This window comes from Rhinolophus sinicus, linkage group LG03 (genome assembly GCF_036562045.2).
Source record: "Rhinolophus sinicus isolate RSC01 linkage group LG03, ASM3656204v1, whole genome shotgun sequence".
Taxonomy (NCBI): Eukaryota; Metazoa; Chordata; class Mammalia; order Chiroptera; family Rhinolophidae; genus Rhinolophus; species Rhinolophus sinicus.
The window spans coordinates 8,895,915-8,915,461 of NC_133753.1; the positions used below are offsets into that span (position 1 = coordinate 8,895,915).

Here is a 19,547-nt window from a genome sequence, read left to right on the forward strand (position 1 = left end):
CGGACAGTGAACCCACCTGGATTACAGGGCAGCTTATGGCGGAGATGCACCCGACCAGGGCTTCTGTTTCCTGGTCATGTCTCTTCTGCATCAGAGCACAGGGCCAGCAACGTGGGCCTGGGCCCCAATCCCGGGTCAAATCCTGCCTCCACCCCTTAGGAGTTGTGTCTTGGTAAGCTGCCCACTCTCCACAGGCCTCACCTTCTTCATCTGTAAAACGGGGCTAATCGTGCCTGCTTCCTAGGGGTATTGTGAGGGGTAATGCAACAATTCAGGTGAAGTGCCTAGCACCGAGCCTGGAGCATAAGCTGCTAATGTCACCGTTCCCAGAGCTACTTCCATAAGGACAATGACACCAGTGTTTGCAAAACGCTTTATTGTTAGGGCTGACACTAAAATCCACAGGAAGTCGTCAGTGTCTTCAATTGCTACTCTACAGGCCTCCATCCTCCCACTTACAGCCAAGCTCATGAAACTAACTTCATCTACAGGACGGTACAATCCTGTGATGGGCCATGTCCACCCTGCTGTCCACTTGCTTTTCTTAAAGGATGAGTGGCACCTGAATATATTAAAATCAACTGTGATTGGCAGGTAACACCCCAGCCTTTTTATATGATTTTAAGGCTCCTTCAGTCCTTAACCTGACCCTTTAATGTATACATGGGGCAGTCCAGAGAAGGACAGTATCACCGCGATGTCACACAGCTGGTTAGCTGGGACAGAAGCCCCATTCCAGACTCCCATTCCACTGTTCTTTCCAAACCATGATGAATTGATAGTTGGTATTGTGGACAAGTGGGGGACTAGGCTTGGAAATGCACTTCCTGGTAGAAATGTCTACAGAACAACCTTCTTGTAGAGCTTTGTGGCGCTGGTGTGGGAATCAGGGGCCTGGATCCTGGGTTTCTCTCTGCCACTAACATGCTGTGTGACCTTGAGCAAGTCAACCAAACTCTCTGGGCCTCGGTGCTCATCTCCACTGATGAAAGGTGAGGGCGAGATTGAATGTCCTCCAAGGTTCTTCAAGGCACCTGTCTTACAATTGTGTGAAAGGAAGCAATCGTCAGTATAACACTATTACTATGATTATTTGTGAAAGTCTCATTAGTCGATTAACCCTGTACAGATCACTAGCTCTCAGGAGATAGATGGTCGCCATGCTGTGGAGGTCTGTGGCCTTTCGGGAGAAATCCCCACCTCAGGGGTGCGTCACTTTGGCAAGAAACAGGATGTTCTCGCCGTTCTCCACAATGACCGTCAGAAAGGGCCTGTTGAACATTATCGATGGAGAGCCCACATAGATCGACCTAAACGTGAAGGTCATGTCCGTGGCTGCAGCCGCTTTGGTCCCCGACTCATCCACCTCTATCACGGCTTTGTGTACCATCTGCAAGGGAGACACCAGACACCACCAAGTCACCAGGGGCTGGGAGATGCCAGCACAGGAAATGGCAAAGCGTCTGCCGGGGGCATCACTGTCAGTTTCTGTGCAAACAGAACCCCAAAGCAGGCAGGAAAGGACATGTGCATGTGTCTTTCATTGAAAGCTAATGGCATTTCAGTGAGAGTGTGATTCTCCGATTTTGTAGATGGGAAGGAGGCTCAGGGAGATCAAGTAATTGTTAGAGGTCATGTAACTAGTGAATGAAGGAGATGCCACCTGATTTTCAGTTTTGATTGACACGGCTCCTTCCCAAGACAATGATGGATATGGTTTTCCATTGCACAAAGGATACAGGATACAAAGTGAAACCGTTGCTTCTTGAGGAGAAGGGGGGGGGAGAGAGAGAGAGAGAGAGAGAGAGAGAGAATGAATATGAAATGTGAGAACAGAACAGAAATCTCTGAAAGTTGATGCTCAGGACCTTCTGGGCTTACCTCAGACACCTGCATTTTGGTTTGGCTGGTGAGTCCGCTCAGGTCAGCGTTGGAGGTAAAGATGTCTCTGATTCCCAGCTTGGGGAGGACATTATTCAGCTGATAGGCACCCTCAATGGAGAACTTGGGCAGGTAAAGCTGGAGAGTCCTAGAAAGAGACAAGGACCTTTTGTAGATGCTTCTAGAGCCTTGGCTCACTGGGAGCATATTCCTACCAGCTCCCCTCAGCTTTATAATGATCCTTCAGCCCCTTGCCTAGAGTAGAGCCCATTCCACTCTGAGCTTAGACTTGGGCTGCCCCAGAGGTCACTGTCCACTCTAATGGCACCACCAGGAAAGCAGGTATCCAGCTTTGCTCCCTGTGTCTGGACCAGGCCTTGGGGGCTGGGACTTCACCTGATACCTCTGGGCTTGGAGATAGCTCTTGGGCTGTGAGTCCTTCCCACCAGAGTGGCCCTTGGGGACGTGTGTCTCCCTGGGAGTGTGTCGGGTTAGGCTGGCCCTGGTGGAAGCTGAAGAATACCTCTTTGTGAGCATCCTGAGCCACTTCTGCAGCGTCACCTTGTTCAGGCCAGCCTCCAGCTGCCGCATCCTGCCCTCATTGGGGAGAATGAAGAAGGCGGTGGCATTCCCTTGGTAGGGGACCCCCACCACCTGGCAGAAGAGGTTTCTGTCCATGAGGTACAAATACTGATCCTCGCGTTTCATCATGGGCACCTGTATCACCCTCTTTGAGGTCAGGTGGAAGTCCTGCTTTTTGGTGCTTTTGACGTCGAAGTTTGTCTCCCACTTAGCTAAAGAGGAACATGGACCAGAAATGAGAAATTCTCAGCTGCTCGTGAAAAGTACAGGGACAGTAAACTTATCACACAGCAAAAACCCTCCTTAGCGCAGTCTCCTTGGTAGCAGTGACTGCTGAACCCCTTGAAGCTCTTTACAACGTTGGGGACATGGTTGAATTTGCTGTGGGGCTTTTGTAACATTTGCAAAACAAAGAGGTTGGTTTTCCTGTCTTCTGAGGCCCTTAGCCCCTAATGTTGTTTGTGTGATTCTCTGATGTTATTCAAGGTCAAATATCCAAGTGGACTGGTGAAAAATACGGGTGGCTGATAAAGCTACACGATAGCTGGGTGAGTTATTCTGTTTTTCACTCTTTTCCAACTATTAAATTTTGACCTAAGCTTGAGAGAGAGGTTTGTAAGGTTCCTGGAAATACATGATTTTTTCCTACTGGGAAGTCTTCAATTATGCTTTCTATGGGACTTTTTGATCAAAGTAATACAAATAATTATCCATCTTCTTAATAGTTATCAAATGCAGACCCCCACCCCAATACCCCACTTAGCTTATTTGACAGTTGTACTCTGCACCCTGGTGTAATGGGGAGAGCCCTGGACTAGGGGACAAGAAATCCTAGAATCCAAGCTTGATACTCACCATCTGTGACCATAGGAAGGGGATTTGGTGGTTAACACTGAACGGTTTTTCTACTCTTTCTCTCCCTTCCCTTCCCTCCTCTCTGTGCCCTCCCCTCACCCCCTTTCCTTCCCTCTCTTCCTCTCCCCTCTTCATCCACTCCTCTCATCCTCAGCCAGGCCCCATACAGGGCATCGAGGGGCTCAGCCTCCAGAAGGAGAAACAGAAGTGTGAGCTGAGATGAGCAGGGATATTTATAAAAAATGTCAGGGAACTGAGGATGGCAAGATCAGCTCTTAGGGACGGGAGAGAAGACTTTTCAGAGGAACCAGCTCTTGACCCAGGATTTGTTGGGTAAAGAAATAGTCCCTATGATGGTGGGGCTCTGGGGAATCAAGGGAATGGCCGGGAAATGCTCTCTAAGGTCCTTCAAAGGCCCACAGTCCTGCCCTGAGTAACCATGGCGTCAGTTTCTGAGGTACTGTGGCCGCGACAAATTTATACTTCAGAACCTGTGTGGAAGCTGTGATTTCAGGTGTCCCCAGGGGCCTAAAGACAGGAAGCAGCTCTTCCCCAGTGGAAGAAACTGCATCCGGGGTTATTACCATCACCTTACACAGTAAGAAGGCCCCATCTTACTCATGGCTGCTTATTGGCTTCACTCTATCGACAAGCACCAGAAAAGACAATCTACTCCCACTCCTTTATGTGTGCGGGCATTGAGTATTCTTTTAACAAAAGCAGCTGAAAAGAAACAGAAAGTTCAGGTTTAAGCCCAAGGGTCTTACCTTTAAAGAAGATGTAATTCACCAACATCATGACTTCGGTGCCGTCGAGGTGCTTCACCAAGTCCACGATCCTGCCTTTAGTTTGCTTTGCTACGTAATCGTTGATCTGCTTCTTGGCCCCTTCAGGGTCCCCAAAGTTGGTGGGGAAAGTGTCGGACAGGTACAGCGTCCTCATGGCACTCAGGAAGGTATCCTGGATGTCCACATTGGACTTGGTGAACAGGGCGTTGCCGAGGCTCAGCTGAAGGTCCTCTTTGGGCCGGTTGAGCTCCTGCAGCAGCCGTTGGAAGGTTTTGTGGAGCAACTCCTCAGGGTCACATTGAAAGTCGAAGCGCAGGCCCTCCAGGATCTGTGCCTTTGTGTTGGAACGAGCCCCCAGGGAAATCATGCCCAAGGTCATGGCGATGCTCAGAGGGGAGAAGAAAATGTTCTGGTCAGGGCCAGCTGCCACTAAGGCCCTGAAGAGGTTGAAGGTAAAGTCCCTGTGACCAGGGGCCACCGTGGCGACGACGGGCAGCTCCCTGACTCTCTTTTTTGTCACCTGGGAATGCTGGCGGCGGCGGCTGACCACCTGTGGGCTGAGGAGCACCAGGCACAAGAGGACACAGAGCTGCATGGTGACTGCCCCTGGTTCTGGAAGGGAGAATGGGAAGACGTCCTCAGGAGAGTGTGCAGCCAGCGGGAGCGAGGCTTCTCAGAGGGAAGATAGGGTAGAAGCGTGCAAGACTGACATCCCAGAGAGCTGTCCCCAGCAAAGAGAAGGTGCAGCATCCAAGAGAAAGGATGGACCTGTGAGGCTGAGAGTGCAGGTTTGAGGAGGAAAGTAGGGGCTTGAGGACAGAGACATCTAATGGCAGGGAGAGGAAGTAGGCAGAGGGGTGTGGAGCCGAGGTGGGTACTGGCCACCAGGACAAGAATCCTCCCCTGGATTTCACATCAAGATACACATTACAGGGGTGTGGGATGTGGGGGCGGAGAGTTCTCCCGTGTTCTGCCTGGTCAGCATTTCTGAGGTTCCTGGGGAACCAGCAGCCTGCTTGCATACGTCACCTCCACCCTTACTTTGGCCCTGGGTGCAGTATCTGCAAGGCCTTGAGGTCCTTCTATGAACTTAGACCAAATGTCATCATGGGGCCTGCAGCACCTCTGGCTTTGTCCTTGTTCATTCAGCAAATATACACTGAGCATCTATAACACCGTGTGGCAGCAGGGTGCCAAGCTTCTGAAAGTCACCAGTGTACACATGGATGCCAATGAGTCTCCTCCTTCTCCTGCTCCCAGGGGCTGCTCCAGGACCCTGCAAGGACACCTATGTGCCTCATCAGAGCCACCTTCGCCTCTTAAGGAAATTCTGCCCTCTTAATGTGAGCACCCGGCTTCTGGGCTGCTCTGTGATGGGCTGAATTGTGTCCCCCCAATTTAAATGTTGAAGTCCTAACCACCAATACCTCAGAATGTGACTGTATTTAGAGTTAAGATCTTCAGAGAGGTGGTTAAGTTAAAATGAGGTCATATGGGTGGCCCCTAATCCCATCTGACTGGTGTCTTCACAAGAAGCGATTAGGACAGACACACACAGAGTGACGACCACAAGGGGACGCAGGGAGGAGATGGCCATCTGCAAGCCAAGAAGAGAGGCTTCAGAGGACCCAGCCCTGCAGACACCGTGATCTTGGACTTCTAGGTGCCAGAAACGTAAGGTATAAATGTCTGTGATACTCTGTTACAGCAGCCCGAGCTGACCAAGACATCTCTCCTTTCCAACCCCAGAGAGGAGGCCCTTAACTTTTGTCTCTCTATGGCCTCCCAGGTGGGCCCTGAGGGGTCCTTGATCGTTCAGGCCTCATCCTCGGCCTTCAGCCCTTTGTCCCCTTCCTCCCTCCTGTCCATCTCCCCAGACCCATTCTCTCCCAACAGAAACCCTTCCCGTGCCTGGGTCTCCCCAAACCCTCCTTCCACTCCCTGTGAATAGCCCCGAGTTTGCAGCCCGATCACTTGGGTCCAAATCTCAGCTCTGCTACTTCCTCCAAGTGTGATGTTGGGCAAGTCAGTTACACCCCGCGCCACCGTCCCCCACCAACGGAGGTAATGATAGCATCCCCACCCTGGGGGGTGACTGGGGGCTTTGATGACTCAACATATGTGAAGCACTTGTAACAGCGCCTGGCACAGATCTGGTGCTGGAGACGTGTGAGCTGTTGGGGTGGCAGCGTCTGGCCAAGACCCTACCGGGGACCCTCATTTCCTCAGCTATGCTGTGGGGTACATGCTTTCACACACACACTCTCATGTGAGCCCGGCAGCCATCAAGCAACCGATTCCCGTGTCGCTGACGACCTGACTGACTGCTAATGGAAACTCTTGCTCACATGGATTCCCTCCAGCTGGCTATCTCCCTTGACAGCCCCCATGTTGTCAGGCCCCCCAGCCCCGGGGCAGGTACTGCCACAGAGCATGTGACCCATACAAAACCAACCTCCAAGGGGCTCCAAACAGTGGCATTGGATGGTGCTTGCAGAGTGGCCTTCTGTGGGAGAGGGGGTTGGAGGGCAGAGAGAGACCAATGAGCTTGGGAGTCAGGCAGAACTGGGCTGCGGTTCCATCTTTGAGTGAAAATGAGTGACTCGAACAAGTCACACTCTCCGCCCCGACCTCCAAATTGCACCTGAGCTCACAGAGGAGGCACATTTAGAATGTGCTGTCTGCACACCCTCCAGCTGCCCAGAACCAAACCTAGCAGCCTCAGCAATCACTGTGCCCGTGGGAGGCCCAGGCACGGGGCCCACGCCACTGCTCAGTGCCACGTACTCCTCACGTGTCAACTCCTTCAGCCACACACCCACCAATGGGGGCAGATCCCACTACGAGCTCCGTTTTACAGATGGGTTGAGTCACTTGCTAATAGTGGCAGAGACCCAGTTCTGACTTTCAAAGCCCACATTCTAAACCGTTGCACTATTTGCCTTCCCCAGAGCCCTGGTCCTCCATTTCCGTGGCACAGCCTCCGCATTTCATGGTCCAGGTGCCTAATCTGCAGATAATTGGGAAACATGGTCTGGCCTTCCCATGCTGACACTCCCTTTCTGTTCCCACGAATGGCCTTCAAGGAGGCCTCTACGGGGCAGGGTGGGTGGTTTAATCTGTGTCCTTTAAACTCCTCTGTTGCACAGCACAGAACGTCCCTCTTGCCAAGAGTTAGAACCATCAAGGCAGCAGGATGCTGCTGAAGAAACAATTCAGCTCAATACCTCCCACCCCTGTTGACCGACACTGAGCGGAAAATGACCCTCAAAGAAAGGCTTTCAAAGAAAAGCTAGAGATGCAGACGCAGTTTCCTCCTTAGATGGAGCCCAGAGGCAGCTGACTAGGGAGCAGGCGTGAGTTCTGGCCTCCCACCTTCGCACCCTCCCAACCTGGTGACTCAAGGCCAAGCCCTCCCCGTCTGTGGACCTCAGTTTATTCATAAACTGGAGGTCTGTCACATGTGGTAGCCAGTAACCTTCCTCCTCACCACTGTCCCCACAGGGTCTCCCTGAAGAGCACGTCTCCTTGGAGAGGGCCCCGGCTTCACGCAGGCTCCCCCGGGCTGCAGGTTTGGGACCCAGAAATCTTGCTCCATTTGGGCCCATTCTCTCTCTTTTATTAAAGCCTCTATTTGTTAAGGACATTAATATTAAGTCAATATAAATATTACTACATTTAATCTTCACCAAAAGGAAGCACGATTAACCTCATTTTACATATGAATAAACTGAGGCTCAGCAAAATGGAATTGCTTGTCCCAGCCAGCGAGTGACGGCACTGGATTAAAATCCAGATTCCTCTGGTTGGTGCACAGGCTGCTTCTTGGCTCCCTTTATGGCCCTGGGGAATGATACCTCATTCTTCCTCCCTGGCAACTCCTGGTGCATATCCCCTGGTGCATATCCCCGGGGTGTCTCGGAAGCTGCTCACCTGTGTTAGCTCATTTACAGTCCTGCGCAGCAACACACAGTTGGCGTCATCATCATAATTGCACAGAAGAGGAAGCAGAGGGTCAGAGAGGTCACTTCAGAGAATGTGGAGGCCCCGGGGTACTCATTTCAGGTTTCCTAGTTTCAAAGCCTAGGCTTTACCATTACACTTCTGGGCCTCTGGAGGAAACACAGGCTTTGACAGAGTTTTGTGCCAATTTTGAGTCAAGGGTGAGTCTGCTCCAGGCCCTGGTAGCCTGGTACTCAGGAGATCACCCACAGGGTGCCAGCATGAGGCAGGGCCTGGTTGGCGCCCTCATAGTAGAGGCCTCCCAGTGTGCCCAGCCTCACCTTTCCTTGACCTACCTATACCTTGACAATAGATCGTGTCCCTGAGGGTTGAGCTTGGAATGTCCCCTGTCCCACCCAGTTCCGTTTTAGAAAATCACCCTGAAACTTATCGTTAATACCCTTAGGCTTATTGATCACAATCTCTATGGTCTAGCAATCTTTCCAGGCTACTCCCATCATCGTTCCTGGGTTGCTGACCCCACCAGAGAATCACTTGGCCAGAGGGAAGGCTCCATGCAGACCCCCAGGACCATCATGCAGCTTCTGGAGGAACGCCTAGATTTTCCTTTAAAGACCCGAAGCCAATCTGAGAATGTGAAGGCAGTTTTTGGAGGTGTTAACCTGCTGCCTTCTCAGACCACTGCTGCTCTGACAACAAATGCTTATTCTACAGCCCAACTCCTGTGTCGGTCTATTGGCTGAGCAGCGCAGGTAGCACGAGCCCCGGACTCCATTGGCCTCCAGTTTCAGTTTCTGGTGTCTCCACCGGGACAGCCTCGGGGTTCCTCTGGTGAGTTTTGGCTTGCAGAGGGTCTTGGGGGCTGCCTGGGACTGGGCAGATTCCTTGACACAGGACTGACCTCTGGGAACAGCTGCCAAGTGATTTTGCTTGCCAAGGTGGGGTTTGTGCCAAGGTCTGCCTGTCACAGACGCCTTTTCTGCTCAGTTGGATAGAATAAGCATTTGCTCTGTTTTCCTGCCTCTAATTACTGGTTCAGAAAGCGGGGTAGCTCCCGCATATGCAGCTGGAGGATTTTGCACTCACCCTCTGGGGCTCATCCTTGAGGGCCATTTGGGGGTCATACTGACCCATTGGCGCCAATAGGTGAGGCTGCAGTGTCCAGCAAGGCATAATACCCTCCCCAGTAAGGGGCTCTGGTTGCAAGCTTGCTTTGGTTTTGGAAGCACCCTATGCTTGACAACATTGTTCCCTGGGAAGCGGGGCCCATCTGCCACACCATGAAAGCCACCACATCTGGTTTCAGCCTTGGGATGTCTGGTGGTCTTAAGGCCACATCTGGTTTCTGGTTTTAGCCCACTGGCCGATTGTCTGATGGTTCGACGGACCATGTATATGGAGTAAGATGCCATGGCATCCAAATCTGGCACCTAGCTAGGTCTGGTTTCTGTATTTGGTGTTCGGATCCGAATCTGGTTTTTCTGGTTTTTGTCTGTCTGTCCGATCCAGGGAGTACTTGGGTCTGTCTGTCTGCTTAAGTCTGTGTTAAATGTGGCTGTATTTGCTCCAGCTCAATAATGGGAACTAAGGTTTTGATCCTGACCAGGATCCCGTTGGGAAAAATATTAGGCCATTGGCAAAACTATGGCTATGAGCCATTGATCAGAAGGAAATTAATGTTCTATTACAGTACTGCTTGGCCAATGCATATGTTATATTCTAGAGAGTGCTGGTTGCTCAATAGCTCATTGAATTATTATACTATTTTGTGACTGGAATTGTTGTGTTAGAGGTCTGGGAAACAGGATGAAATTTCTTATGTATAATAAGCCTTTATGGTAGACTCCAAAAAGAAGGGAAATAAACTGATAGTTCAGAGAAAAGGGGAATCTACCATCTCCTTGTCCACTTATAGCTGGGAATGCCTGAGGCTGAGGTAACTGAAGAAAAAAGGCATTTTTAAAAAACAAGCAGCTAATCTCACAAGCCAGATCCCCCACCCTTTGTTCCATCCTCTTTGAAATTGTACAGGCGATTGTAAGATCTTAGGGCCTCTCTGCAATTGTTAATTGTTCTGTTTATGTGGGTATGATCTCTGATATCTGTGTTTGTCTGCTTTATATATAATGTTTTTTGCCTCCGGATGGTACTACCAGATTATATTTGATTACCTTAAAGAAAAAAAGATTAAGCACTTATATAAAACTTAAATAATAAATAAGCTAACCCAAGTACTTTTCAGGATTGTGTGATCTAAGAAAATATTTGGTACTAAGGCTGGTTTAACTTTTGGTTAAATAGGTAAGTCTTTTAAGACTATCACCCTTAAATATGGTATCTTTTGTTTTACCTGGGATTACAAAAATAAATTCATGTTATCTCTGCTACAAAATTTGTCAAGAAAATAGCTTGGGTGATAATTATCTTTGAAATCTCATAGAGTTAGGAAATAATAAAATGTTAACTGAAATAAGGTTTTAGATGAAGTTTTTCAGTAATTATATGATGTGGATGCTTGGACACGGTTCCTCATCATCTGTTGGTAATTTAAGATTTCAGTTGTGTTAAATGATAAAAATTAATGAATGTCTAGGTATTTCAAAATAATGATATGCTGAAATATTAATTGATAGGTCTGAGTTCATCTATTTTTGGCTTCTTGTCACAGGAAAGCTAAAAGATAGACTAAGATCTGTTAATAAATATATTTTGTATTTTATTACAAAAGCCTATACTTTTGAAGGTTGCAAAATATGTTCCTGGATTTGCCACTGGAAATGCTAATTGCTTGCTTTTCGTTGTCAGTAAAAATTAAGGTTCTGAAAGTTATGGATTCTAATTAATATGAAGGGAAAAGATGTGTTTTCAAGGGAGGTATAAGGTACGGAAATATATTTTTGAAGGAATTGAAAGGAAGTAGTTTGTTGTAAGGATGGTTATTTCTGAATGAATGAGAGAAGATAAGCTAAGAGGAACTGGGAAAGTTATAGTAGGTTTGTGAAGAAAAATCTTGAGAATTTTATATATAGGTTATGCTAAATGTGATTAATTAAATAACTAAATATCAAAAGTAAGCTGGGACAGAATTAGAGTTAAATTTTCTCTCTGCTAAATAAGACAAAGTTGATTCGACTATTGGTCTACTACTGATATTATGAAAAAGTTTTCTGCCTAAAAAGCAATGATTATATGTGTCATCAGAATAATTTCTATGTTTTATATTGTCTTAATTAGGTCTTTGGTTACTCAAGAAAACGAAATCTAAGAACTAAGTTTTGCTAATAATTATATAAGGTTCTGTATTCTAGGACTGCTAGAGGTCATGTGCCCTCCTTGGTGTTAGATATGGGGCAAAATAAGGAAGCTTGGCTTGATGTTTTCCCTAACGTAACAGTATTATAATATAATGGTTCTGGCCCACTGTTACACCCCTGATAAAGAAGCTCAGATCCTAAAAGAAGGCCAGGGAATTTGTTTAAATATCTTTAACAACTGAGACAGGGAAAATGAGGAAAGAAAGGAACAGTGAGTCTGGAAATGATACCAGAAACAGGTCAGATTTTTGGCCATAGTTATAAACAAACCAAGCCTGAAGCCACCTCAGGGTACCCCAGAAACCCCAGAAGAGGAACACCAAGTAAAGGAGACTACTTTGGATGTGTAAGCCCAGACCAGTGGAAGCAGGAGTGTCCTAATCCTGCAAAGAAGCCTTGCCACCTGTGCAAACTAAAAGTGCACTCTTGGAGGGATTGTCCCCTGCTCTGAAAGGAGCAGGGATCAACTCCCTCCCCACAAATGGCTGTGGTTGACTGATGGGCCTGGGGTTCCCAGCAGCGACCCAGAGGAAACAGGCCATTTTCATCACAGGGGAGGAACTGCGGGTGACCCTTGACATGGCAGATAAGCCTGTTCATTTCCTGATTGATATGGAAGTCATTTTTTCTGTCTTGACAGCTCACTCTGGACCTATTTCCTCTGAAACCTGCTCATTTCTGGGGACCATCCTGTTCCTTACCATTGGTCTATACCTTAGAGGAAAGGTAAAACGAGCAAATCCGACTTTAAAAAGGTCTCTGGGAAAATTTTGTCAGGAGACCTGTAAGCCCTGGCTCTAATTGCTGAGATTCAAACCTCAATGTTGTTATTTCCTATGTTGTTAACTTGGGAGAGGTTCAGCAGGCACTTAGGAAATAGGGGGAACCGGCACCTTCCCCAAGCCGAGCCCTCTACACATTGTAGCCCCAGAAAGCCAGGGGACCAAGTACTATTAGAAGCCTAGAGGGGGAGAGGTCTCTAATAGACCAGTTAGCTCCTAAATGGAAGGGACCCTTTGCAACTTTTCTGAGCACCCCAACTGTTATCGGGCTTCAGAGAGTCAGCAGGTGGGTCCACTTCGCTCGATTCAAACTGATTTCATTTAAGTCTCCACAGGGCTCCCCCAGAAGGAAGACTGTCACTCCTGTTCCTGGGAGCCACCTGAACACCTGAAGCTCCTCTTCAAGCAGACCTGCTGGAGCTGCTCATTTTTGCCTCCTATTTGTGCCCCACCTGGGGTACCCACTAAACACCTTTTGGCTCTCCTCTTTCCCAGGCTCCTCTAAAGAGACTAAGAAACCAAAATCTTTGCAAAATTTTTCTGATATAATAGTTCAATAACCTCTCTGATTGTTGGATGTGCTGTAAACAGCCCCCTCCCAGCTATGATAGATTAGCAAGAAATTCTAGTGCCCATAGCCAGGGACATCGCCCATACTCAGCAGGAAGCAGCCAAGAATCGTCTTCATCCCTTACCCTTACAACCAGACTCATTTTATAAAAATGAATAAAATACAGGGGAGACTTGAAACAAGGCCCGGTTGGCACCCCCATAGTAGATGCCTTTCCGGTGTCCCTGGCCTCACCTTTCCTAGACCTACCTATAGCTTAACAACAGATCATCCCCCTAAGGGTAGAGCTCAGAATGTCCCCTGTCCCACCCAGTTCCCTGTTTTAGAGAATTATTCTGAAATGTATCATTAATACCCTTAGCCGTATTGACCACAATTTCTACCAGTATTGACCACAATCTCTACCACAATCTCTACGGTCTAGCAATCTTTCCAGGCTACTCCCATCATTGTTCCTGGGTTGCTGACTCCACCAGAGAATCACGTTGCTAGAGGGAAGGCTCCAAGCAGAACCCCACCCCCACCCCCCTGCCCCAACTCCCATCACGTAGCTTAACGTCCAGATTTTCCCTTGAATGCCCAAGCCAGTCTGAGGATGTTAAGGCAGTTTTTGGAGGTGTTAATCCACTGCCTCTTCAGACCACGGGTGCTCTGATAATAAACACTCATTCTATAGCCCAACTCCTGTGTCAGTCTATTGGCTGAGCGGCGCAGGCAGCATGCAGTTGGCCTCCCATTTCAAGCAAAGCCTGACTTGGCTGACTCTCTCCTGGCTCCCTAAAGTCGTGTTTCTGCAGTAATGCCCTCACATGTCAAAGGGAAGGGAGCGGAGCACTCAAGCTGTGCCCTCAGTTGTGTGCATCCTTTGGGCACACTTCTGTTTTCATTGCCTCAAGCACAGCAAGCCCCGGCTGAGCCCCAGGGCCCTTGCACATTCTGCTCTCTGCTGGAACCCTCTCTCCGCCTTTCTCACCTGGTCAAAGTGACTTGAGTCAGCCAGGGGTGGGCAGGCCCTGGGAAGTCCTCCCACTGCTCCCCTAACATCCATGGACCCCAAATCTGCTGTCATTCATTTTAAATGCTAGGCAACAAACTCCCATCCAGGTCAATTTTGGACTCAGCTGCCGGAGTTGTGTGGCTGAGGTGGGTGTGTCCACAATCTGCTAATTACAAAAATACATTTAAGATGGAGCCCAGGCAGAGAGACAAAAACCCAACTTCCCTTGGGACCTAAAGACCCAGGGGCAGAGCTTCCTGCGAGCTGTGGCCTAGGGCACTTTCCTAACCTCCCCATCTTCAGACCATCAGCGAGTCTTGTCAGTTTCTAGCTCCAGAATGTGTCTTAAATCTGCCTGCTTCTCCCCAGTTTTCCAGCCACTATCTTAATGGAAGCTCCTTCCATCTTTTACCTGGATCACCCCACTTCTGTCCCCATGAGCCATTCTACAAAGCATCTGAAAGAATCTCCTTCATTCACAAAGTCACAATGCTCCCCTGCCTAAGAATACTGTTGCTGCCCATTCATTTTAGGGTAAAAGCTAACTCTGATTTGTGCAACAACTCATGAAGTCCCATGCAGTCTGGCTCTGCCCAGCTCTCACCAGCCTCAACTTGACCTGCTCTGCCCTCAGTCGTGTGTGTCCTCTGGGCACACTTCTTTTTTCATTGCCTCAAACACAGCAAGCCCCATCCCAGCCCTGGGCCTTTGCACATTCTGCTGGAACCCTCTCTCCACCTTTCTCACCAGGACTAGCGTCTCTGCAGGCCTCAGGCTTATGCTGAAAAGTTTTCCCCTCGACACCCTCTTCATGCTTGGCCCTCCCTCTCCACTGGCCCCTTCATGGTTTCTTTTATCTTTCAGTCAATTATATAAGTACAATTACATATGCATTTGTTGTTGGCCTCCTTTGTTCCAACTTCTCTCACCCACTAGGATACCTGTTCACAATAGAAAGGCCCCTCATCTGTCCTCCCTGCAGTCAAGGGGTGGTGCTCTCGGCTACCTTTGTGGAATGAATGAATGAATGAATGAATGAACAAACCCGTCTCATCCTCTGTAATTCAGAGGTATCAGACCACATCCTGGACACCGAGTGGTTAGAAACACAGCCAGGCTGGGCTTCCAGAGCTGAGCTCAGGCGGCCCTGGGGCTAACTCGACAGGGGACCTTGAATAACTCCCCCTGCTGCTCTTTTTCAGTTTCCTTTCTTTTTCTTTTTGAATACCACTTCATTAAACTAGGATTTAATGTATACAGCCTGATGAGTTTGGAGATAAGTATACACCTGTGAAACCATCGCCACCATAAACCCATCCATCACCTGCCAAAGCTTCCACCGTGCTGCCTAGTCTTGACTGTGAGGAGGATATTGGCCAGGGGAGCAGTTTCCCTTTACTGTTGCATTTCTTGCCAAGAGCCTCATCCTTAGAAAAACTAAAAATTCCACTCATTTTATATTTCTGTTTTATTTACTTAACAAATGGCCAAAAAGCTTCTGGAGCTGGAGCAGCTGCCGTGGAGCACACTGGGGGGCAGCCCCCAGACAGGGAGGCCTTATCTGAGGGAAACAGATTATCGTTGATGGTTTCTCCTGATTTCTAAAGGTTAGAGATTCCAGGCACAGGACAACCCAAGCATGGTTTACGGGGCACCCTGTGTACCAGATATTTGTCCTCACTGCCTCACGTTTCCTCAGCCTCGGCACTGTTGGCATTTGGAGTTGCATCCTTCCCTGTCGTGGGGGTGGCAGCGGCCTGTCCTGCTCATTGTAGGATGTTTAGCAGCCTCTCTGGTCTCTACTCACCGGACGCCAAAACACCCTTCCCTCCAGTTGTGACAACTAAAAATCTTTCCAGCCTCGGCCAGATGTGCCGTGGGGATAAAATCATGCCTGGGTGAGAACCATCACCTTACTTAATCTTCAGTCACACCTTGCAGAGGTTCAGTACGTTGCATCTTACCTATAAGGAAACTGAGGCTTAGCTAGGTTTCATGCTGTGCCCAAGGTCACTTCTGCTGTCTCAGAGGCTGACTCCTCAGAACTGCGGGGAGTTTTTCCGGCTTACTCTGGGACACCTCCAAAGCTTTTAAGCCCTCCAAACCCCATAACTCCAGAGTCCATTTCTCGGCCCTCCTCACACGCACTCATGCCCACAGGTTCTCTGTCAGCAGTACCTGTACTTACTCTGTCCCGTGGCCCAGTATGCACACAGTGGAGGCACAACGGTCTGTGGGGCTCTGGAAAGAGCAGCCGGCTGGCTAGAGTGGAGCCAGCCTTTGCCACTGACCACAGCAGGGACCTGACTCCACCCCTCCCTGGCCCCGCCCCAGCCAGCCCTGCCCTGTCCTGTTGTAGCCGGCTTCCTGCCAACAATTAGGCTGTGGGCAAAGCCACCTGAGCTCTGACCAGGGCCACCCACCCACTGCCCTGCAAGCCCCTGAAGGGGAGCAGAGTTGGCCACCCTAACATATACCTCTTTGGGGGATATTGATTAGTCTAGGCTGGTTAATTTTAAGACACAGCAGTCTGGGGAGAAGCTTTGAAACTCACTTAGAAGTTCCCCTTTGTGAAAGGACATTTATATTTGGAACGTACCAGGCCTGATGGAGAAGGCCTGGACTGAAACCTGCACAACGACCTGACCCTTGTTTGCTGTGCTTTTCTTGGTCACCGTCCCATAACTGACTCCCCCTCCCAACCCCAACATTTTGTTTTGTCTTTAGCAGAAGGTGGTATTTAAGGTGGTGGCTTCAGACACCATTTGCCTGCAGTGGCACAGGAACTCCTGGGAGAAGAGGCTAGACAGGCAACCAGCTGCCAGCATTCCAGACACAGGGAAAGGGATACCTTCTGGCCGACCGCCCCTTCGCCAGGCTGATACCTTTGTTTCCTGCAGCCAATTTGCTGTAGATCTGGGGAGTGGGGTATGAATTCAAGCTCCCCACAGGCCTACGTGCTTACTGTGTTCATAGACCCCCCAGCCAGATTCTCGTGGAAATTAGAGGGGTCCAGAGAGTCTCATGATGACTGAAATGAAGGGATCATTGTAACAACCCCCCGTTATTGCTCCAGCAACTGAACTGAGGCTCAGAAGGATGAAGGGATTTTTCAGAGTCCTGCATCATAGCGGGGATAGAGTGGGGCTGAGTGTCCAAGCTTCCGACTTCAAGGCCAGTGCTCTGCTTAAAAAAGGGCTAAGATTTCTGTGGGTTCAGCTTGACTGTCCTTTTCTACCTTGAAAGTGGAGCTCCTGAACTCAGCCCCACACTTTCAAGAGTATTTCCAAGATGCTGATGCTGGCTCAACCCTTCAATCCCAAGTGACCACACCTGGGGCTTCCGAATACTGGGGTGCACTGTGTGTAACCATGATCCAGAAGGTTGTGGGGGTGCAAGTGGGGTGTGGAGTTGGCAGAGGAGACAGATGACCAGGCATTTCCTAGGGGAAATGCTCTTGATGCTCAGCAAACAGGTCTCTCTACAACCTCTGAGACAGTTCCCTTTCTTCTTCATGATTTTGCAGTCTGTTTATGGCCCATTTTCTCTTTGAATGCTTACAACAATGATACAAAGGCGATCCTCAGCACCCCCTCAGTCTAGAAACAAACACAGTCCCTACCAGGTATTGAGTACCTGCTTTGTGTTCACAAGGCCCTGGAAGGTGGGTACTAGCATCCACATCAAGCCAATGAGAAGATGGAAGCTAAGAGTGGTTAGGTAATCAGCCCAACCACTCTAGGTAATCAGCACACAGCTAATGAGGAAAGGCACTAACAAGGGGGTAGCTGGGTCCCTTCGGCCTAGGTTTTGCTTTGTTTCTATTGTGCCATGTGACATAAGCAAGAATCCTTTATCTCATAACGTAGAGATTCCTAAACTATGTTCTATAGCAGGGGTGTCCAAACTTTTTTCAACGTTTTTTACCAAGGGCTGTATGCAGTAAAATACACAAACAGCCGGGCCACTCACTCGAGGTGAAGTACGTATTGCCTCACCTGGTATATTTAACTAAATATATTTTTGGAATTTGCTGTGGGTCAATTAACAATGGATTGTGGACCACAGTTGGCCCGCGGGGCGCAGTTTTGATACCCCTGTTCTATAGGATGGAAATCATTATTACACACCTGTCGTAGGATGGAGAAGAGCCCCCACCCCCAAGATAGCCATGTCCTGATATCCGAAACCTGTGAATGCTACTTTATACGACAAAAGGCACTTTGCAGATGTAACTAAGTTAAGGATCTTGGGGGATTATCACAGATTACTCAGGTGGGTCCTACATGTGATCACAAGGGTTCTTATAAGAGAGAGGTGGGAGGTCAGAGCCAGAAGGAAGCAATGGGGTCATGGAAACAGGAGAACAGACAATGTGATGTGAAGCCATGGGCCAAGGAATGCCTGAAGAAAGCCCTGTCACCTTCTTGATGGTGGCCCTGTGAGACCTATTTTGACTTGTGGCCTCCAGAACTGTAAGAAAATAAATCTGTGTTGTTTTAAGCCACTAACTTTGTCATAATTTGCTACAGCAGCAACCGGAAACCAGAACAATAGCCCAGAATATGTCCCAGGTGAAACTACTTGGGGAAGATAGGTGTAACCAAGATACTAAAAGGCTTCTCCAGTCTGTGTGTGCTATTCATGTCTCCAAGCTTGCATTTTAAGGAATATCTCAAATTTGGGGGGATGTCTGTAGCAACTCCTGACTCCACATTGTTACTCAGAAAGGGTTCTGAAGGAATGGGGGTGGAGGATGGGTACATTTTGAAGGGAGAGGTTTGAGGGCTTCTTAGAACATGATACCCTCATGCTTTAGTCTGCTAGAGCTGCCATAACCAACTACCACAGACTGGGTGGCTTGTTGAACAAACTCACAAAGAGTCTGGAGGCTTTGGCTAGAAATAAATGATAAATAATTTTTCAAGGGTTTTAGGATTTGCAAACTACAAACAAACACAACTAGGCAATATCCAGAGTGTCTGAAGAAGAAAGAAAAGCTAAGAGCTCTTATAGAAAAAATTATGTTCTTGAGATGAATCTGTCCTCCACAATGAGCCTCTGGATTGGTCCCAGATGGTCATCCTCCAGAGGACCAGTGGTCTGGGTGCTGGGTGTCAGGTGGTCTGGGTACTAGATGTCAGGTGATCTGGGTACTGGATGTCAGTCAGACTGAATACTGGATGTCAGGTGGTCTGGGTACTGGATGTCAGATGGTCTTGATAACTGAGCAGTCTTTCCTTAGCCCTTTAGAGAGTCATCTGAGGGTTATCTGGAGGTCAGATATATGTCCAGGCATGAATGCAGAACTGGAAAGTTCAGATGTTTTTAAGTTCCCAGGCTAGTTAAAAAAAAAAAGAATAGGGGCTGGCCCGGTGGCTCAGGCGGTTGGAGCTCCATGCTCCTAATTCCGAAGGCTGCCAGTTCGATTCCCACATGGGCCAGTGGGCTCTCAACCACAAGGTTGTCGGCTCAATTCCTCGACTCCCACAAGGGATGGTGGGCTCTGCCCCCTGCAATTAAGATTGAACACAGCACCTTGAGCTGAGCTGCCGCTGAGGTCCCGGATGGCTCAGTTGGTTGGAGCGCATCCTTTCAGCAACAAGGTTGCCAGTTCGATTCCTCGACTCCCACAAGGGATGGTGGGCTGTGCCCCCTGCAACTAGAAAATGGCAACTGGACCTGGAGCTGAGCTGCGCCCTCCACAACTAAGACTGAAAGGACAACAACTTGAAGCTGAACGGCACCCTCCACAAATAAGATTGAAAGGACAACAACTTGACTTGGAAAAATGTCCTGGAAGTACACACTGTT

General features: G+C 48.8%; 1 protein-coding gene across 2 annotated transcripts; it reads right to left on the reverse strand.

The window, feature by feature from the left end:
• Positions 1-359: 359 nt before the first annotated feature.
• Positions 360-16,054, reverse strand: SERPINA5 (serpin family A member 5). 2 transcript variants are annotated; one of them, XM_019746055.2, is made up of 5 exons: positions 15,922-16,054; positions 4,086-4,718; positions 2,405-2,675; positions 1,882-2,029; positions 360-1,390 (listed from the first exon to the last, which is right to left on the reverse strand). In XM_019746055.2, the coding sequence occupies exons 2-5, from the start codon at positions 4,699-4,701 to the stop codon at positions 1,202-1,204; spliced, it is 1,224 nt and encodes a 407-aa protein (XP_019601614.2). In that variant the 5' UTR covers positions 4,702-4,718; positions 15,922-16,054; the 3' UTR covers positions 360-1,201. The 2 variants fall into 2 exon arrangements, with proteins under 2 accessions (XP_019601614.2, XP_019601620.2); XM_019746061.2 differs by having other exon boundaries at positions 15,912-16,036.
• Positions 16,055-19,547: the final 3,493 nt, after the last annotated feature.